The sequence below is a fragment of the Trichoplusia ni genome, chromosome 16, assembly GCF_003590095.1.
Source record: "Trichoplusia ni isolate ovarian cell line Hi5 chromosome 16, tn1, whole genome shotgun sequence".
NCBI classification, from domain to species: Eukaryota; Metazoa; Arthropoda; class Insecta; order Lepidoptera; family Noctuidae; genus Trichoplusia; species Trichoplusia ni.
Genome location: NC_039493.1, coordinates 4,118,714 through 4,133,575, shown reverse-complemented (window position 1 = coordinate 4,133,575; position 14,862 = coordinate 4,118,714). Strand labels below are relative to the sequence as shown.

Here is a 14,862-nt window from a genome sequence, read left to right as displayed (position 1 = left end):
GGCAATGCCGGCGTCACACTGATCTAACACGGTAACATCAACAAAACATCCATTATCCACGTTTACATCACCTGTTTATCTCCCAACTTCATCTATCATGGGTTGGAGAGCTTTTCTGAATGCAATCCAATATTATCAACCTTAAAAATGATCTTTGATTGCGGAATGAGAGATAGAGACGCAGCTATACAAATTGATACTGCCATCTCTTTTCATTACAGCACTAATGGCTTAATAGTTCGTGACATGGCCCCAGTTATCTCTATATACGAGTTGGCACGGCCCAGTCTGCACTACCGGTACTATATTTTCAGTTTTTGGCTAGCAAAGGGTAATAAGGTGCAGATGCTCTTTAGTTACTAGCCATTTTGGTGATTTATATCAACAATTTAATTCGTTAATCGTTTTGAATGGATGTTAAATTTTGAGCGGCCATTTTGTGTCCTGACATTTTCTAATTGGCTGGAAAAATAAGTTTTCTGTTCGAAATTTAAATACAAATTTTATTTGTCGTTCCTAACTAGCAGGATAGATTCTTATATGCCTGCTTTGGTGATGGTATTTAAAGGTTTCTCTAAAAGAAGGTTCCGTCTATTAACCTAGCTCCCCAACCCAGAAAAACTAATTATTCGGATAGGAAAAAGCTATCGCTTCAGCCACACTTGAACCTGCCCTAAACTGATGTACATTATAAATGTTTACCTCATAATAACAGTACGGATTAGGATGGAACTTATTAACTAACTTCTTTTGACAACTAAGCATACTACGAAAAGGAAATATGTTAGCTTTAAACAATGAGATGATTATGTCGGTATGTAAGTACTTAATTATTTTTTTATTGTGTTTTAATAAGCATCTCCGTAATCACGACGAATGTTAAGCATTATTATTTCTTGCCTTCAACTCAATGAAATTATAATTTACTCTTTTCTTCTACTTTGTTTAATTTACTCGAAAAATGAACGATAATTATAATGATCTTATAAACCAAATCGCAGGATAGATAAAATTTACTTAATACTAAAGCATTAAATAAATAAGCTGTACAGCAAATACCTTTGCTAATTTTATACTTCTCTAAATTCGTTCGTTGTAGATATCGCGTTCCTATTTTGAAAACTTCTGGAATGTTAGGCCACATGTGAATACTATTGCGAAAAGAGAATGCGACTAAAATAAGCTGTATAATAATAATCTTAGCACAGTACAGTATGTGGTAGGCTGAATGACAACAACAAAGTCACAAAAGTAAAAAAAATATTAACACTGTTCTTTTTTGTTAGGTTTCGGAATTCGGACATGTATTTAATTTTTTATCTAGGATGGGTTATATGCGAAAATTAAAAGTAAAGAAATATGGTTTAGACACTGTCAGTGAAAATATACTTACTTAGTTATTAAAACCAACGATGTTGACCGTGGCAATTTCTATAGTGTGTTAGGTTAAAGTTACGGTAAAAGGTTTTTAGCTAATATCTTGGCTGTTGAAGGGAAGTCGTTTGTCCGACGACGGAACACATTAACTTGATGCCGGATAGAAAAACACACGTAACCAAACACCCACATCGCTCTATGAGTATTTATGTTTATGTTTCTAATAAAATTATTAAACATTTTGGCCGCGAGTGTATGCAGTCTATTTTTTAAACGCGATATATATTTCACGAGTTCATTATAAAATTGAAGAGTCAAAAAACGTAACTATGCAGTATTGTAACGTAACCTGAAAACTTGTAAGCTTAAGAAAATCACGGAGGTAGCTCCAAAATAAAAATAAAACATTTCGAATACCGGAAATCTTAGATATATTATTGAAGAATTAAACACGAAAAAGAACATGAAAGGGTCCTCCATCTCGTTATTCTCAGTTCAAAATGTAACAAAAGAAAAGCGTGGCGCGAAAACCATTAATCATGCCTCGATTTTTACCGCCATCTTGCTTTAGCTACGCGCGTATTTTTTGTCTTAAAATACATTTTCTGGAGCACTTAAGTTTGGTTTTAATTTAATGGATATGTTTCAATTTGTGATAATGGGAAACGTATTAAGATTGTAACAGGTTTTTTGGCGTCAACTGACACAGGAATTTTCGGTATGTGATTAGCAATGAGGTCTAGATTTCTAGAACCTGTAGGTAGTTGTTCATGGTTGCATTATTTTACATTTGTTTTCTTTATTTTTGTTAGGTCTTCTTGTTTGTGCTATTAGTTACGACTGTACTTATTCAAATGTAATGTGAATTATAAAATGTCGCTACCTATAGAACTAAATGGAATTGAAGTACTTAAGCACCGCTTGTGAATTCGTGAATTGTGAATTAATTATAGCTTCATTCATTCGTTCTCATGCATCATTCCATTACATTCAGTTCACATTTACATTCACTCAAAGAATTGGTTTATTTGTATGATGGAGGGTTAGTCGGACTGAATGTAGAATTGGTTAAGTGATGTATAAAAGAAAATTGCTGTTGCTTCCTCCAGGTTTAGAAGCAAATGTGAATGAAGAATGATCGGTGAAAATAGCAGGAAATGTATTGCAGACAATTGCTCTTGTTAAAGCATTCAGACTATTTGCGACTCGTTTTATTTGAACAATTTTTATTTCGTGCATATTTTTATAATGAAATGCCTATCTAACTTCTGAATTATTGAATATTGTCCCAAATTTTCCGTTCCCAACCACTTTTCGACAATGTTATGCATTTACCTTTCACGTACCCCAAAAGTTTCCGATTTTCAAGCATTGTATGGGGTTTCGACTCTTTCCTTATAGTTTGTGTACAGAAATAGTCAATTCATGTTCCTTTTCGGCTTCCAAGTTAAAATTAATCACACGTGTTCAACAAAGTTCTCTTGCTTTGGCTTCGTGTCGTTTGGGACTATGAAAACTATTGAATGGAAGCAAAATAGTGGACGTTTCATTAATCACCCCTTTAATAGATAAAGGCGGAAGGTTTTCTCTTCTTAATCGTTTGTCCGTGCTCTAGATATCTTGCGCAGATGTAACCAATAGATTATGTGGGTTTTCCCGATAGCTGCGAAACACTTTTTGCCGTTTTTTGTCGTTCATGGAAAAGCATTTCACTTGTGATAAAGTCCTGACACCCGAATTGTTTCTTGGAATAACAGTTTGGTTTTTTGCCCTGTGACAGTTTTCCCCTTTTTGTATAACAAGACTCTTATATCGTTAGTACAAATTATAGACTTATTAAACTCATTTCCATCGACCTGTAACTGTTAATAATAGAATATTAATTTCCATTTCATTCCACCTATTTACGTACGGGTCCTAATGTTGAATATTTAATGTGTTCACTAACACGCAATCGTTGTTTTAATATTGGTAACAATCGTTTTGACCTAGACTTATTAAAACTAAGTTTTCACTTTATTAAGTTTGTCAAATTGGTGTAGAAGGTTGTAAATCATTATTATTTATGTTTTTCACAGCCATCGCTAGTTTACTCGCTTATTTATTATATTTTACTCTTTCTATCTCTATTTATTTGGCAACGATCGCTCAGGAATTAAAACGATTTCGATAATTAATATTCTCTATATCGGAACTGTTAGAAAACAGTCTTGTTTTAATGAAATTAATTAATCAATGGATAGGTAAGACCTGAACTGATAATTAACTGAAACGTTTTAACAGATGGCCCAGCTGTAGTTAATATAAACCTGTTCGTGAGAAGTATAACAACTATAAGCGACATTAAGATGGTTAGTAAGAGGGACGGCCAGCGTCTATACATGTTAGTGTTAGTACCGGCAGTGCGGACCCGATCATACCCAGGTTGTAGCGTTTGTTTTACTAACGTGTGTACGAGCTGCGTGTTTATTACGCGAGCCAAATCCTTTACATTGGATCGCGTATCGTTCTATGGATGGACTCGAATCTTCCTCATACGTGGTATATGAAAACATGCTGAGATTAGCTCAATAGTTGGCTCGGCGTCAGGTAACGTTACAAGGTACGTTCATTTAGATATAAGCCCGATTTGCAGCATATTAGAACAAACGGTCCGTAGTAACCAAAAAGAAATGAATTGCTATAGAAATGAATTTATTTTTGGTTGTTAGCCACAAGCCATTGTGTCGGTAGTGATTCGTTGAGATTTAGATACGAAAGTCCCGCGACTAATGTGCCAGGGATTAGCTCGCGTAATTAAAACGCAAGCTTAGTTAATTTAGGAGACATACCTAGTTTGATAACCTTAATTTTCCAAGCTCGTATCCGCACCTTTTTAATAGGAAAATTTCATTAGGTTTGTGGTACACGTTTTTTTTTTATTAAGACCTGTTTATGGCAGATTGGCACATTTCAATTCGAATAGAATAGCTTCCAAATTTAAATGTTTTCTTTTTAGTTTTATTGGTATTCATTTTGTTCATAGTTTGACACAAGTTTTAAATTTGCTGTTAATTACGATCTTGGACAAATTAAATATTTGAATTGGAATCAAAAACAAATGTTACAGCCTATATGACTTTGTTTTTGGGCGGGGGCGGGCGTTAACGGTAAACGAGAGAGCAAATCCTTGTTTATGTTTCAATCAAAAGTTTGTTTGTTTGTGGTATTTAAATTAATATTGTGCATATGTCATTTTATTTGCTGATGATTTCCCAATTGATCCGAATTGAAATCCTTGCTACGAGTATATTTTATTTTATTTTAATTATTTTTGTTGTTTTGTTTTCGTTTGTTTATCACGTTAGGTGAACAGGTTTTAAAAAAATCTTTGGTCTACCTAAATATATACAGCTGGCACAAATTCTTCAATAAAATGAATTAACCTAGGTTTTAAAAATACGGGTAGAGATAGTATAAAAATGTATTTTAGAGTGTGCTTTTAAAAAGTTATTATTTAACACATTTCGTGACACTATCTCCATCAGAATTACTCAACGAAATGTTGCAGTGCTATTAAATAATCGATATCAATGTTCGAATCACGCGATCTCTATGGTTTAAAAACTAGCTTTCCGATTTCATAGACAAAATAAAAATATAGTTTTTGAATAACCACTACGTAAAAAAATATCGATAAAATACGAAGCGGTATGGTCGCATTATTATTGCATGAAAAAAATGTCAACAGGTTATTTTAATACTCAGGCTGTACATTGATATACCTTTGCTTAAGTCAGATTTCGAAAAACTGTATACTGTCATTCGATTATGTGCGTAAAAAAATAGGCGCAATATATTTTTTGAAATTATTATGACAGGTTTTAAATGTAAATAATCGATTGAGATATTCTTAAGATCGGGATGTGAAGAATAAAATATTCGTAAACGTAACTATTTAAATTACGAACGGCAAAGGCGATTTAGGAAGGAACCATGGTAGGCAATGCTGTCAAAAGCTTCGCAGAAACGATTGTATATTGTCTAATGCTATGTGTCTGTAAGATGTGCCTTTGCGCTAAATAATTGTTAAGACGTAAAGTTCTAAAAAACCGCGCTTTAAATGTGACATGGTTTCTGTTAGCAAGCTATTAAAATCTTCTGTAAGCAAAAATCGGCAGTCGCATAAAGTTAGAAACTACAGTAGTTAACAGGAATCATGCTCATTACATGTTAAATGCACAACCGTCAGCACTCCACAAAGCACTACTTGCGTGTACAATATTATAAATAAATTAAGTTTAATTAGAATAATAACTTCGAGATAGTCTAAGTGTAAGAAAACTAAGTTTAATAAGAGGTTTTAAGAAAAGAGTTTTATTAGGGTATACAAATGAGGTCGTATAGCTGTAGGCACGCAGAGGTTAGAGGAAGATAATAAAAAAAACTCAATCTGTCAAATGTCAGTTAACTTAATCCAGGTTTAGCGTAAAACAAACAATAGAAATCCGATTAAACAAGGCTGTAGTCGTTGGTACGTAAGTCTCTGAAACAAAATGTTAATTTCCGGCCCACGCCACACTTCCCGCCAAGACTGAGTTTCTTAGCCCCGAAACGTGAGTTAGCGTTTTAATATCGACGTAACGCCGTGATAAGTAAAGAAAATATCATATTGCAATGTATAGGTATGTATCCGCCGATACCGATACCGATTTACGTGAAAATAACACCGATATACTGATACTCGATCCGATACTTAGTAGATGATTTTGTATTTTGGCTTACCTCTAAAATAATTGTGAATAATTTCATTTAAAATAACATTCTCTTGAATAAAACATATTATAGTGTTCAAAAATTGACAGATGTATTAACAAAACACATACATCTTTGAGGTTTACGCCCCTTTTTTAGATTGGTACGAATTATTTTATGAATCGGTGTATCGGTTAAATGTAGTCGTGAGTAAATCATATCGGTATTAGTATCGGCTGTTAGTCAATACTTATTTATATCGATATTTAGATAGAGTATTTATAATTTTGATTTGCCATTTTTTCTTGGACTTGTTTGTTTTGTAAATTTCCAAATTTCATTTCTTATTATAATTTCGTTTTAGATTAGCATACTCTATTAAACATCAGGGCTTTAAGAGCATTATTTCACTTGTAATATATTACTGTTATGTTTGAGTGATATTTTCTTCTTATATATGTTGGACAAAGTTTGTTTTTTTATTTGTAACTTGACTGAATACTGCTCTGTATTACACTAACACAAATTCTCGTTGACAAGCCGACGTTAAGAATTGTTTGCAGCGTTTTATTTGTACCCAGTGTCGTTTTATTTAGTGTTCGAGGTTTTGTTTGATCATAGTTCTGTTTATGTTTGTGCCTACTCGCCGGTCACCCATGAGCATAGTTGTGTTGCAGGTGTAAGGTGAGTGCTAGCTGCTAGACCTACTGATTCTGTACCGCGCGTCACAAACTAATGTTAGGCCGTAGATGACATAATAATACCGTGATTTATCGTATATTTTGCTTGGTACTTAGATGGGCCAGCGGTAGTGAGCGTCAATATATTTGTCCGAAGTATATCAAAGATCGATGACGTCACGATGGTAAGTCACTATAAGGACAGACTGGGCCGCAACTAGTGTTTAACAAACATTTAAGTTTTCTGTTTCCACGCGGTTAAACAAGTCAAATGAATGGGCAACTCGCTCCTGTTGACTAGGAGTGATTTACCCGATCCTATGTGTAATCTTCATTTATTCTTATTCTTTATTTTTTCCTTTCAATTTTCTCTTTAATCCCGTTTGGTGTTGACGACCAAAATCGTTTTTAGATGCGCGTCTGTTACTTCTTAGAAGGCCAGTATTGGTTTTGATCCTAGCTTTATTGATCATCTCAGACTAAAATATTCTTAACTAGAGTTTAACAATAATGACTCATTATACTTAGTTTTGACTTTGGTTTTATGTTTTGTTTTGTTAACTGGCTGGTTGTCCTTATGATTTAATCTGACGGGGCATTGGCTTGCTTTAATGAACTGGACCAGTGTGCCCTGCAAGGCGCGTCGTCCCCGCGGCGACCGGGTCCACTTCATTAATATGTTAAAGCATCTAACATTCTCATCAACCTGCGTACTGTTCTCACGATGCTAGACTATAGTTAGGTTTCCTTTATGAAGCGGTATAAACTAAATACTAAAATGTTCAATGGTTTTTTCTCGTTAAGGCTATGCGCCAACGTTAGTCCATGTCAACATGTATCTACGGTCCATCAGCAAAATAGATGATTACAAAATGGTGAGTGGTTGCACATAACCTGATGTAACCTGTGACATCTTTATTATAAAGCAAAGTTTATATTTCTGGGAGTTTATGATCCATTGCTTCGCTGTTGGGATATCTTTGTAAAGTCGTTAGCTTACAGGGAGCAATGGACTCGGCCCATCTGATTCGTTCGGTCATGTGAACTTTGTTTATAATAAATGTGGCAGTCATTAACGTGGATATTAAGCAATATTTGCACTCCGCTAAACATTCTCAAGCTGTTCGTAAATAATTGTGTTCGTGTTTTTGTTTCTTTTCTCTTCTCTTGGTTCTTGATTTGTTTTGTTTATTTTGTGCACCCTTTTTTTCCTTTCCCTAAATGTTTCATTTAACCCACCTTCAATGTAAAAATTAAACTAGTAACTAATATTTTCGCTAGATATTAATTTGAGTGGTGCGGTGCCGCGCACTTGATAAATTTATATTAATTTCTATTATTTATTTAATATTAAATTCTACGTAAATAAAACTTAAATTACGAATTTAATAAATTATATTAGTACTAAAACTGGAAATTCAAAATTGTCGTTTAAATCACTTCACAGTTTGTCTATTCTTTTTCTTTTTGATTGTTTTATTTCCCTTTGTTTTTGGGTTTAGAGTTGTCTCCGAGTGGAGCGTCTCGAGCTGTATAAACACGTCAGGATGGACCATTGGCACTACAAGTAGCTCGCACTAAATTGCTCCAACTATATCAGCTAACAACCGCTTCGGTAACAGCACTACGCTCCAAGTTCAATTTTCCAATTTGTCTAGATGTACAATTTGTCAAGTAATCACGTTTTCAAAACGAACCAATCCGGCCACGCTTATAGGAGACACGGGGGACCGCGGCCCGCACCAGACACCATCATTTCTTTTGATTTTCTTATATTTATTTGATCATGCTTCTTATGTTTATTTCACGCAGATGAGGAGATTATAAAAACTATTTTGGTCGTGTACGTTGATTGTAATTAATTGTTGATATGTCTTGTTCATGTGAATTTGTGTTGTGTAATCGGGACTTACCGCCGCGCCCGCACTCGCCTTCGTGCTTGGAACGGTGGCTGCCCACCAATATGTGACACCCGACCCCAAACAACAGCTAGACGTACCGTAGCTCTAGTTAAACTGGCCGATTGTGCATGAAGGTAATAAATAAAAGCATTCCTTCGACGAATGCTGATGACGGTAAGTTCGATACTGGGCTTCGCTTCTGTGCATGTTGCTTCGAATTGTGACGCTCGGAACTTCACTTTTGGATTGGGATCGCTCCGGCGTGGCTCACATTACGAACACTCATTTTCTCCATGTTATATAATTTTTCAACGTATAAATTCTCTACATTTCCGAGTCCAAAAGTCAATATTCGAGTGAGCATGTTTGAACTTCTTCTGTAAGCATCTGCCGGCTTTAACTGTACGATAATTCATTTGACTTGCTGAGATGTCGAGGGATCCTCTAGTGCATTGCGCCTTGTGCCTTGATGTCAAATTAATTATTGAGCGAACCTTCGACACCGTCCCTTCCCGTAGTCTTATATTTATGTGTGTAAATATCGTTTTGTGCCAATAAACTTGATTAAAAACTGTAAAATTCAAAACTAAATGTATCTTTTGTAAAATGAAATCAAGTTTTTAAACAAGCTGCTCTTGGCGCAAATAAAAACACGTTAAAAGCTTTTTGGTAAATAATGTCATTAGCAAATAGCTTTGTGCGTACTATAAAAGATTAGACGATAAAAATAAAGGAGATCTAAAGCTTTTAGATGCACAGATGCTATGAAAGCAAAGTGAAGAAACTGTCGTTAGTCTAGAGAGAGTTCGTGTTACATTGGTATATTGTCAAAATGGTAAAAGCCATTTTGTTAAACGAGTCTACCGCATAATGTGCGGCACAATCCTTGTAATTAATGAATCATCCATTAGTGATATTATACTTGTATCTGAAACCAAAATCAAATTCATTAAGGAAACATTTAGACAATGACAAGAAAACATTCTGATAAACCAGAAACACTCAGGTATCTGGTTTATCTGAAGTTGTTACATTGGGGTTCTTTTGACAATATATCAATGTTTTTCGTCTCGTACCGAGGGCCTGCTACAGGTAGATGTCATGTTTTCAGGAATACTCTGTTCAGTTAACGTTCAGGGAACAATGGTTAGATGAGCGGCTCAAATTCAACAATTTGGGAGGTGAGTCAACAGTGTGTTACAACATTTTTAGTAAAAAATCTTTGGAGTCCCTCTTAACAAAGTTTGATAAAACGATTATTAACATTAGTCCATATTGTCATTGTCACAAAGTAAATTCGGAAAAACAACGTTAAGAATTTCAAAACATTTGTAGTTCTGTCTTATCACAATCATCATTACACATCACAGCATATTATTACTATCTCCAAAGTTTTAAATGATTTCTTTTACTCCTCAGGTCGTCTCAAATATCTGACCTTGACTGAAGCCAACAGGGTATGGATGCCGGATCTGTTCTTCTCGAATGAGAAGGAAGGCCATTTCCACAACATCATTATGCCTAACGTGTACATCCGTATCTTTCCCAACGGGAACGTGCTGTACAGCATCCGAATATCCCTGACTTTGTCCTGCCCTATGAACTTGAAGTTGTATCCTCTGGACAAACAGACCTGCTCACTAAGAATGGCCAGCTGTAAGTATAAGCAGACACTGCTCACCTCATAAAGCGTGGCGCTACAATGGTGACATTATGTGATGTCACCATAGTCGCGCCACGCTGTATAGCTTTATTTAGGGGTATTGTCACTTCAGAAAGTAAAGCTATTGTAGTTGCCCCTACATGTCCAGTTGCTACAGTCTTACATTAAGATGCGTTATTAGACCACCGGTAAAAGAATCATGTGAACTTTAGACTTTTGCGTAAAATGGGCGTACTTTTTTCACTAAAATTGACTACTGCGCGATATTCTAATATCCCACAGCAAACATCTAATAATATAATATATCCTAATAATATATCCTGGGACAACTCACACACGGTTATCTGATCCCTAGCTAAGCAGAGCTTGTGTTATGGTAACCAGACAACTGATAAACTTACTTATATATTTCTAAATACATACATATTATAGATAAATTACACCCAGACACCAGAACAAATGATCATGCTCATCACACAACATTTGTCCTGGGCGGGAATCGGACCCACGACCTCCGGTACAGCAGTCAGGGTCACTAACCACTAGACCAAAAGGCCCGTCAAAAGTTAATAGTTTTTATTTAACGAAAAAAGAACAATATTTACCCGGTGTTGAAGCTTAAAGTTATGTACACTACATTCTTGTTAATATACATTATTGAACAACGATTAATAACAACCGAGACAAACACGTCAGCTGCAACACAAAAATTTGAATTTCCTCTTAAAAATAAAAACAATATTCGGACACAATATTTATTTTCCTTCTTCACAATAATTTCGTGAAGATATTCAGGCGTTTCGTTTACATTACATTACGTAATGACGGTGTTTACATTACCGGCTAAGTCTAACAGAACCGCGCCATTTTTCGTCGACCCCGCAATACAAACACCGCACAGCCTTGGTTTTATACAAAGATGTTTATTTAACTCCCGTTCTATTTACTGTAATGAGAATAATATACAATTTATTTATGGATTGTATAATTCCTGGATTTTTATTTATTGTGTTTTTTTTAGTACCATGCTTCCGGTCGTTATGGCTTTCTATTAGATCTTTCAGAAAGGAACTGTTGTGGTATCGGTAATACCTCATTTTTCCATTACAAAGCTATTTTCTAAACATCCAAAATTATAAAAGTACCTTTCTTAAGACCGATCGACCGAGAAACAGCATTTTCATAATTCTTGTGTTCCGCAGACGGCTGGACGACAGACGACTTAGTGTTCTTATGGAAGGAAGGTGACCCCGTACAGGTAGTGAAGAACCTCCACTTGCCCCGGTTCACACTTGAGAAGTTCCTCACTGACTATTGTAACAGCAAAACTAACACTGGTGAGTATTAATGGAGTTATTTAAAATCTGTTTGTTCTAAATCCAATATTGAGGAATTTTTAACAATTTGACTACTCATTACCATAATTAGTAGTCAAATTGTAGGGGTCTCACAAATACAGATTAAATTACTAAAAAAAAATAGAAAACCTACACGACTGTTGTTGGATAAATTGTTTTTTAATACTTTCAAATCTGTGTTATCATCATCAAAATGTCAGCCTGGTATAGCCAGGATTAGCCTGACTCCTGGTCTCCCCATTTTTAAGACACAGTTTTCATTATTGCCTGTCTCACCTAGGTGGATTTTTTACTTTATTTTTCGGTAACGTACCAATTTTGTCCATGTTTCCAGGTGAATACAGTTGCCTGAAAGTGGACCTGCTGTTCAAACGAGAGTTCAGTTACTACCTCATCCAGATTTACATCCCGTGTTGCATGCTTGTCATTGTGTCCTGGGTGTCCTTCTGGCTAGACCAGGGAGCTGTTCCTGCTAGAGTCTCACTAGGTAAGGGGCAGAATAACAAGAAAAATTGCACAAGAAACTTTCTGTCAAAGCTAATTAGACAAAAAATGGGGCTTTGAATCGTTATTGTTATAAATAATTTTGAGGGTAAATGTTGTGTAAGATGTATCCTTATCTTTTAAACATGGATTGTCCAATTTACACTCAAATTGAGTTCTTGATCATTAAGCAGTTGCATCGAAATGCTCTTGTAAACTAACTATAGAAATACATATGTATGATAGAGATTTTAATTGCTTCAAGAGAAGATAGTCTTTTGACAAACTGTTTTCCAGACATAACGAACAAAATGTCAACTTTCACTCTAGGTACCACCTATACCGTATCTAACTGTACTGAGCAAACTATTCGCCCCCAGGCGTGACCACCCTGCTCACAATGGCAACGCAGTCATCAGGTATCAACGCGTCCTTACCCCCCGTGTCCTACACCAAAGCCATTGATGTCTGGACCGGCGTGTGCCTGACCTTCGTGTTCGGAGCGCTCCTCGAATTCGCGCTCGTGAACTACGCGTCTCGCTCTGACATGCACAGAGAAAACATGAAGAAAGCGAGACGGGAGATGGAAGCAGCGAGCATGGATGCTGCGTCCGATCTCCTGGACACGGACAGCAACACAACCTTCGCTATGGTGAGCTCAACTCCGATGTAACATTCAACATTCACAAATAGTGCTTTTGGATTGTTATGCTTTGTTGAATATTCTAGATTATTCGATTTATTTGACAGTTAGTTGTACTGGTAATGATCATGATTTGGTATATTAAGTATTATTGAGGCTTTGGAATGAAGAAATTAAGATCATTTATACTTTGGTACAATATCATTTATTTTGTAAAAAAAGAGTAGTTCATGACTCGTAGAGTAGTGACGTCAATTGTTCCGTAGAATTAGCATCAGTCATCATTAATGAAATAATGATGTTGGTTGATAGTTTGGAATGATTTATCATTAATTTATCAAGTTAGTAATTAGTTTAAATATTTTAGTTTATAAATTGAATAAAACACGAACGCATTTAAAGATCATATAAAATCGAAGTATCGAATGAAACTCTTTTTAACTTTGAAAATAAACAAACAGCCTTAAATTTTCATCACCAAAAAACCAAAAGATGAAAATCAAACTATAATAAAGTATAACATCACAATCAAAGGCACTCTGTAGATGACGTAGTCGTAGATACAACTTGTCCGTCGTCCCTGACGTGTCTGCAACTGGCAGAAACCCCTGGTGCGCGGTGGCGTGGTGGAATCCAAGATGCGGCAGTGCGAGATCCACATCAACCCGCCGCGGAAGAACTGCTGCCGCCTCTGGATGTCCAAGTTCCCCACCAGGTCCAAGAGGATAGACGTCATCTCGAGGATCACCTTCCCACTTGTGTTCGCTCTCTTCAATTTGGCATATTGGTGAGGTCTACTCAGTTGTGCAGGCGAGCTAGGGTAGAGCGCTACCTCGCTTCCACAACTGCTAAAGTGTTCCTTTAGAGGGCGGCTGTAGGCCCCCACCTGCTTTGTTATCGCCTAGATCAAGGCTGTTCAAGCTCAGACCCGCGCGCCTCAGTCAAGCCTACCGTTATTTTATTCATCTTGATACTGAAGGATAGCCGGGAAACTTTCTTAAACCTCTACCGGCTAGGACAGCCTTCGACTGGAGTATCTTTTATAGTTAATGTTTGTCTTTAAGGTTTATAAACGTTTTGAACCTAGACGATTATAAATAATCCTATTAAAAAGAACTGCTAACTTAATTACAAGTTTAAGTGACAACTCTGTAATTATAAGTTAAGTTTATCATATGACAGGAATAGATTTAAGATATGGAATAAAATTAAAGACTTTAGTGTTATAGCACGATACTGTTAATTTTAAGTGCCGCTCTGAATACGACTATCGTCGATAGTAAGTTCGGGGTGCACTGTAAGACACTGCTGCTGAGAACACGCCACGTTGAATATACATTGGGATTTGCGGTGTCTCATAGGTCAACGTACCTATTCCGCGAGGAGGACGAGGAGAAGTGATTCTCCGCGGCCCTGGAGCGCGGCGCGGCGGCGCGCTGGTGGCTGGCCGCGGCCGTGCTGGCGCCCTACGCGCTGTTCGCCGCGCTCTACGTCGCCTGGCTGCGGCCGCCGCCGCGCCCCGCGCCCCCGCCCGCGCCCCCGCCCGCGCCCGCGCCCGCGCCCGCGCCCGCGCCCGCGCCCGCGCCCCCGCCCGCGCCCGCTGCAGTCGCCCGACAGCCGACATAATAAACGCCCCCTCCATCCTCACCTAGACCACTCGTTTTATTCTATGCTCAAATGTATCATATACCTAAGCAAGAGCACCCACGTGCTACTCAGACTTACGTTTCCATAGCTCACGATTCCCATTTCGTTGTATCACGTCCGATTGTACTGCATGCGCCATCATGTCTACTTCGGCACTTATTGAGCCCCAAATAATTGTGTACAAAAAGTCTTACTTTTCGAAAGTGAATTTTCGATAATTTTACCAAAGATATGAGTCCTTGTATGGATTCGTATATAATGTAACCTAGGCTAAGACATGAACCACATATGAGGTTTATATACGCTAATTTAGACCCTAACTAAAGTATAAGGACTAGAATGGTACTAATCTTTATGTGGAAGCGAAAACATTGTG

At 36.8% G+C, this 14,862-nt stretch overlaps 1 protein-coding gene across 3 annotated transcripts in view; it reads left to right on the top strand.

Moving 5' to 3' along the window:
• The window catches only part of LOC113501853 (glutamate-gated chloride channel), a 28,894-nt gene extending 14,605 nt beyond the window's left edge, over window positions 1–14,289 (top strand). For 2 of the 3 annotated variants that reach the window (XM_026883146.1, XM_026883145.1), the window contains exons 4-11: window positions 7,596–7,666; window positions 9,804–9,873; window positions 10,112–10,348; window positions 11,558–11,692; window positions 12,048–12,200; window positions 12,577–12,848; window positions 13,442–13,626; window positions 14,201–14,289. In XM_026883146.1, the coding sequence (XP_026738947.1) occupies window positions 7,596–7,666; window positions 9,804–9,873; window positions 10,112–10,348; window positions 11,558–11,692; window positions 12,048–12,200; window positions 12,577–12,848; window positions 13,442–13,626; window positions 14,201–14,240 (1,163 nt within the window). In that variant the 3' untranslated portion in view covers window positions 14,241–14,289. Of the gene's footprint in view, window positions 1–6,908; window positions 6,977–7,595; window positions 7,667–9,803; window positions 9,874–10,111; window positions 10,349–11,557; window positions 11,693–12,047; window positions 12,201–12,576; window positions 12,849–13,441; window positions 13,627–14,200 lie in introns of all 3 variants that reach the window. The other variant, XM_026883147.1, reaches the window with a different exon arrangement.
• The last annotated feature ends 573 nt before the right edge of the window (window positions 14,290–14,862 follow it).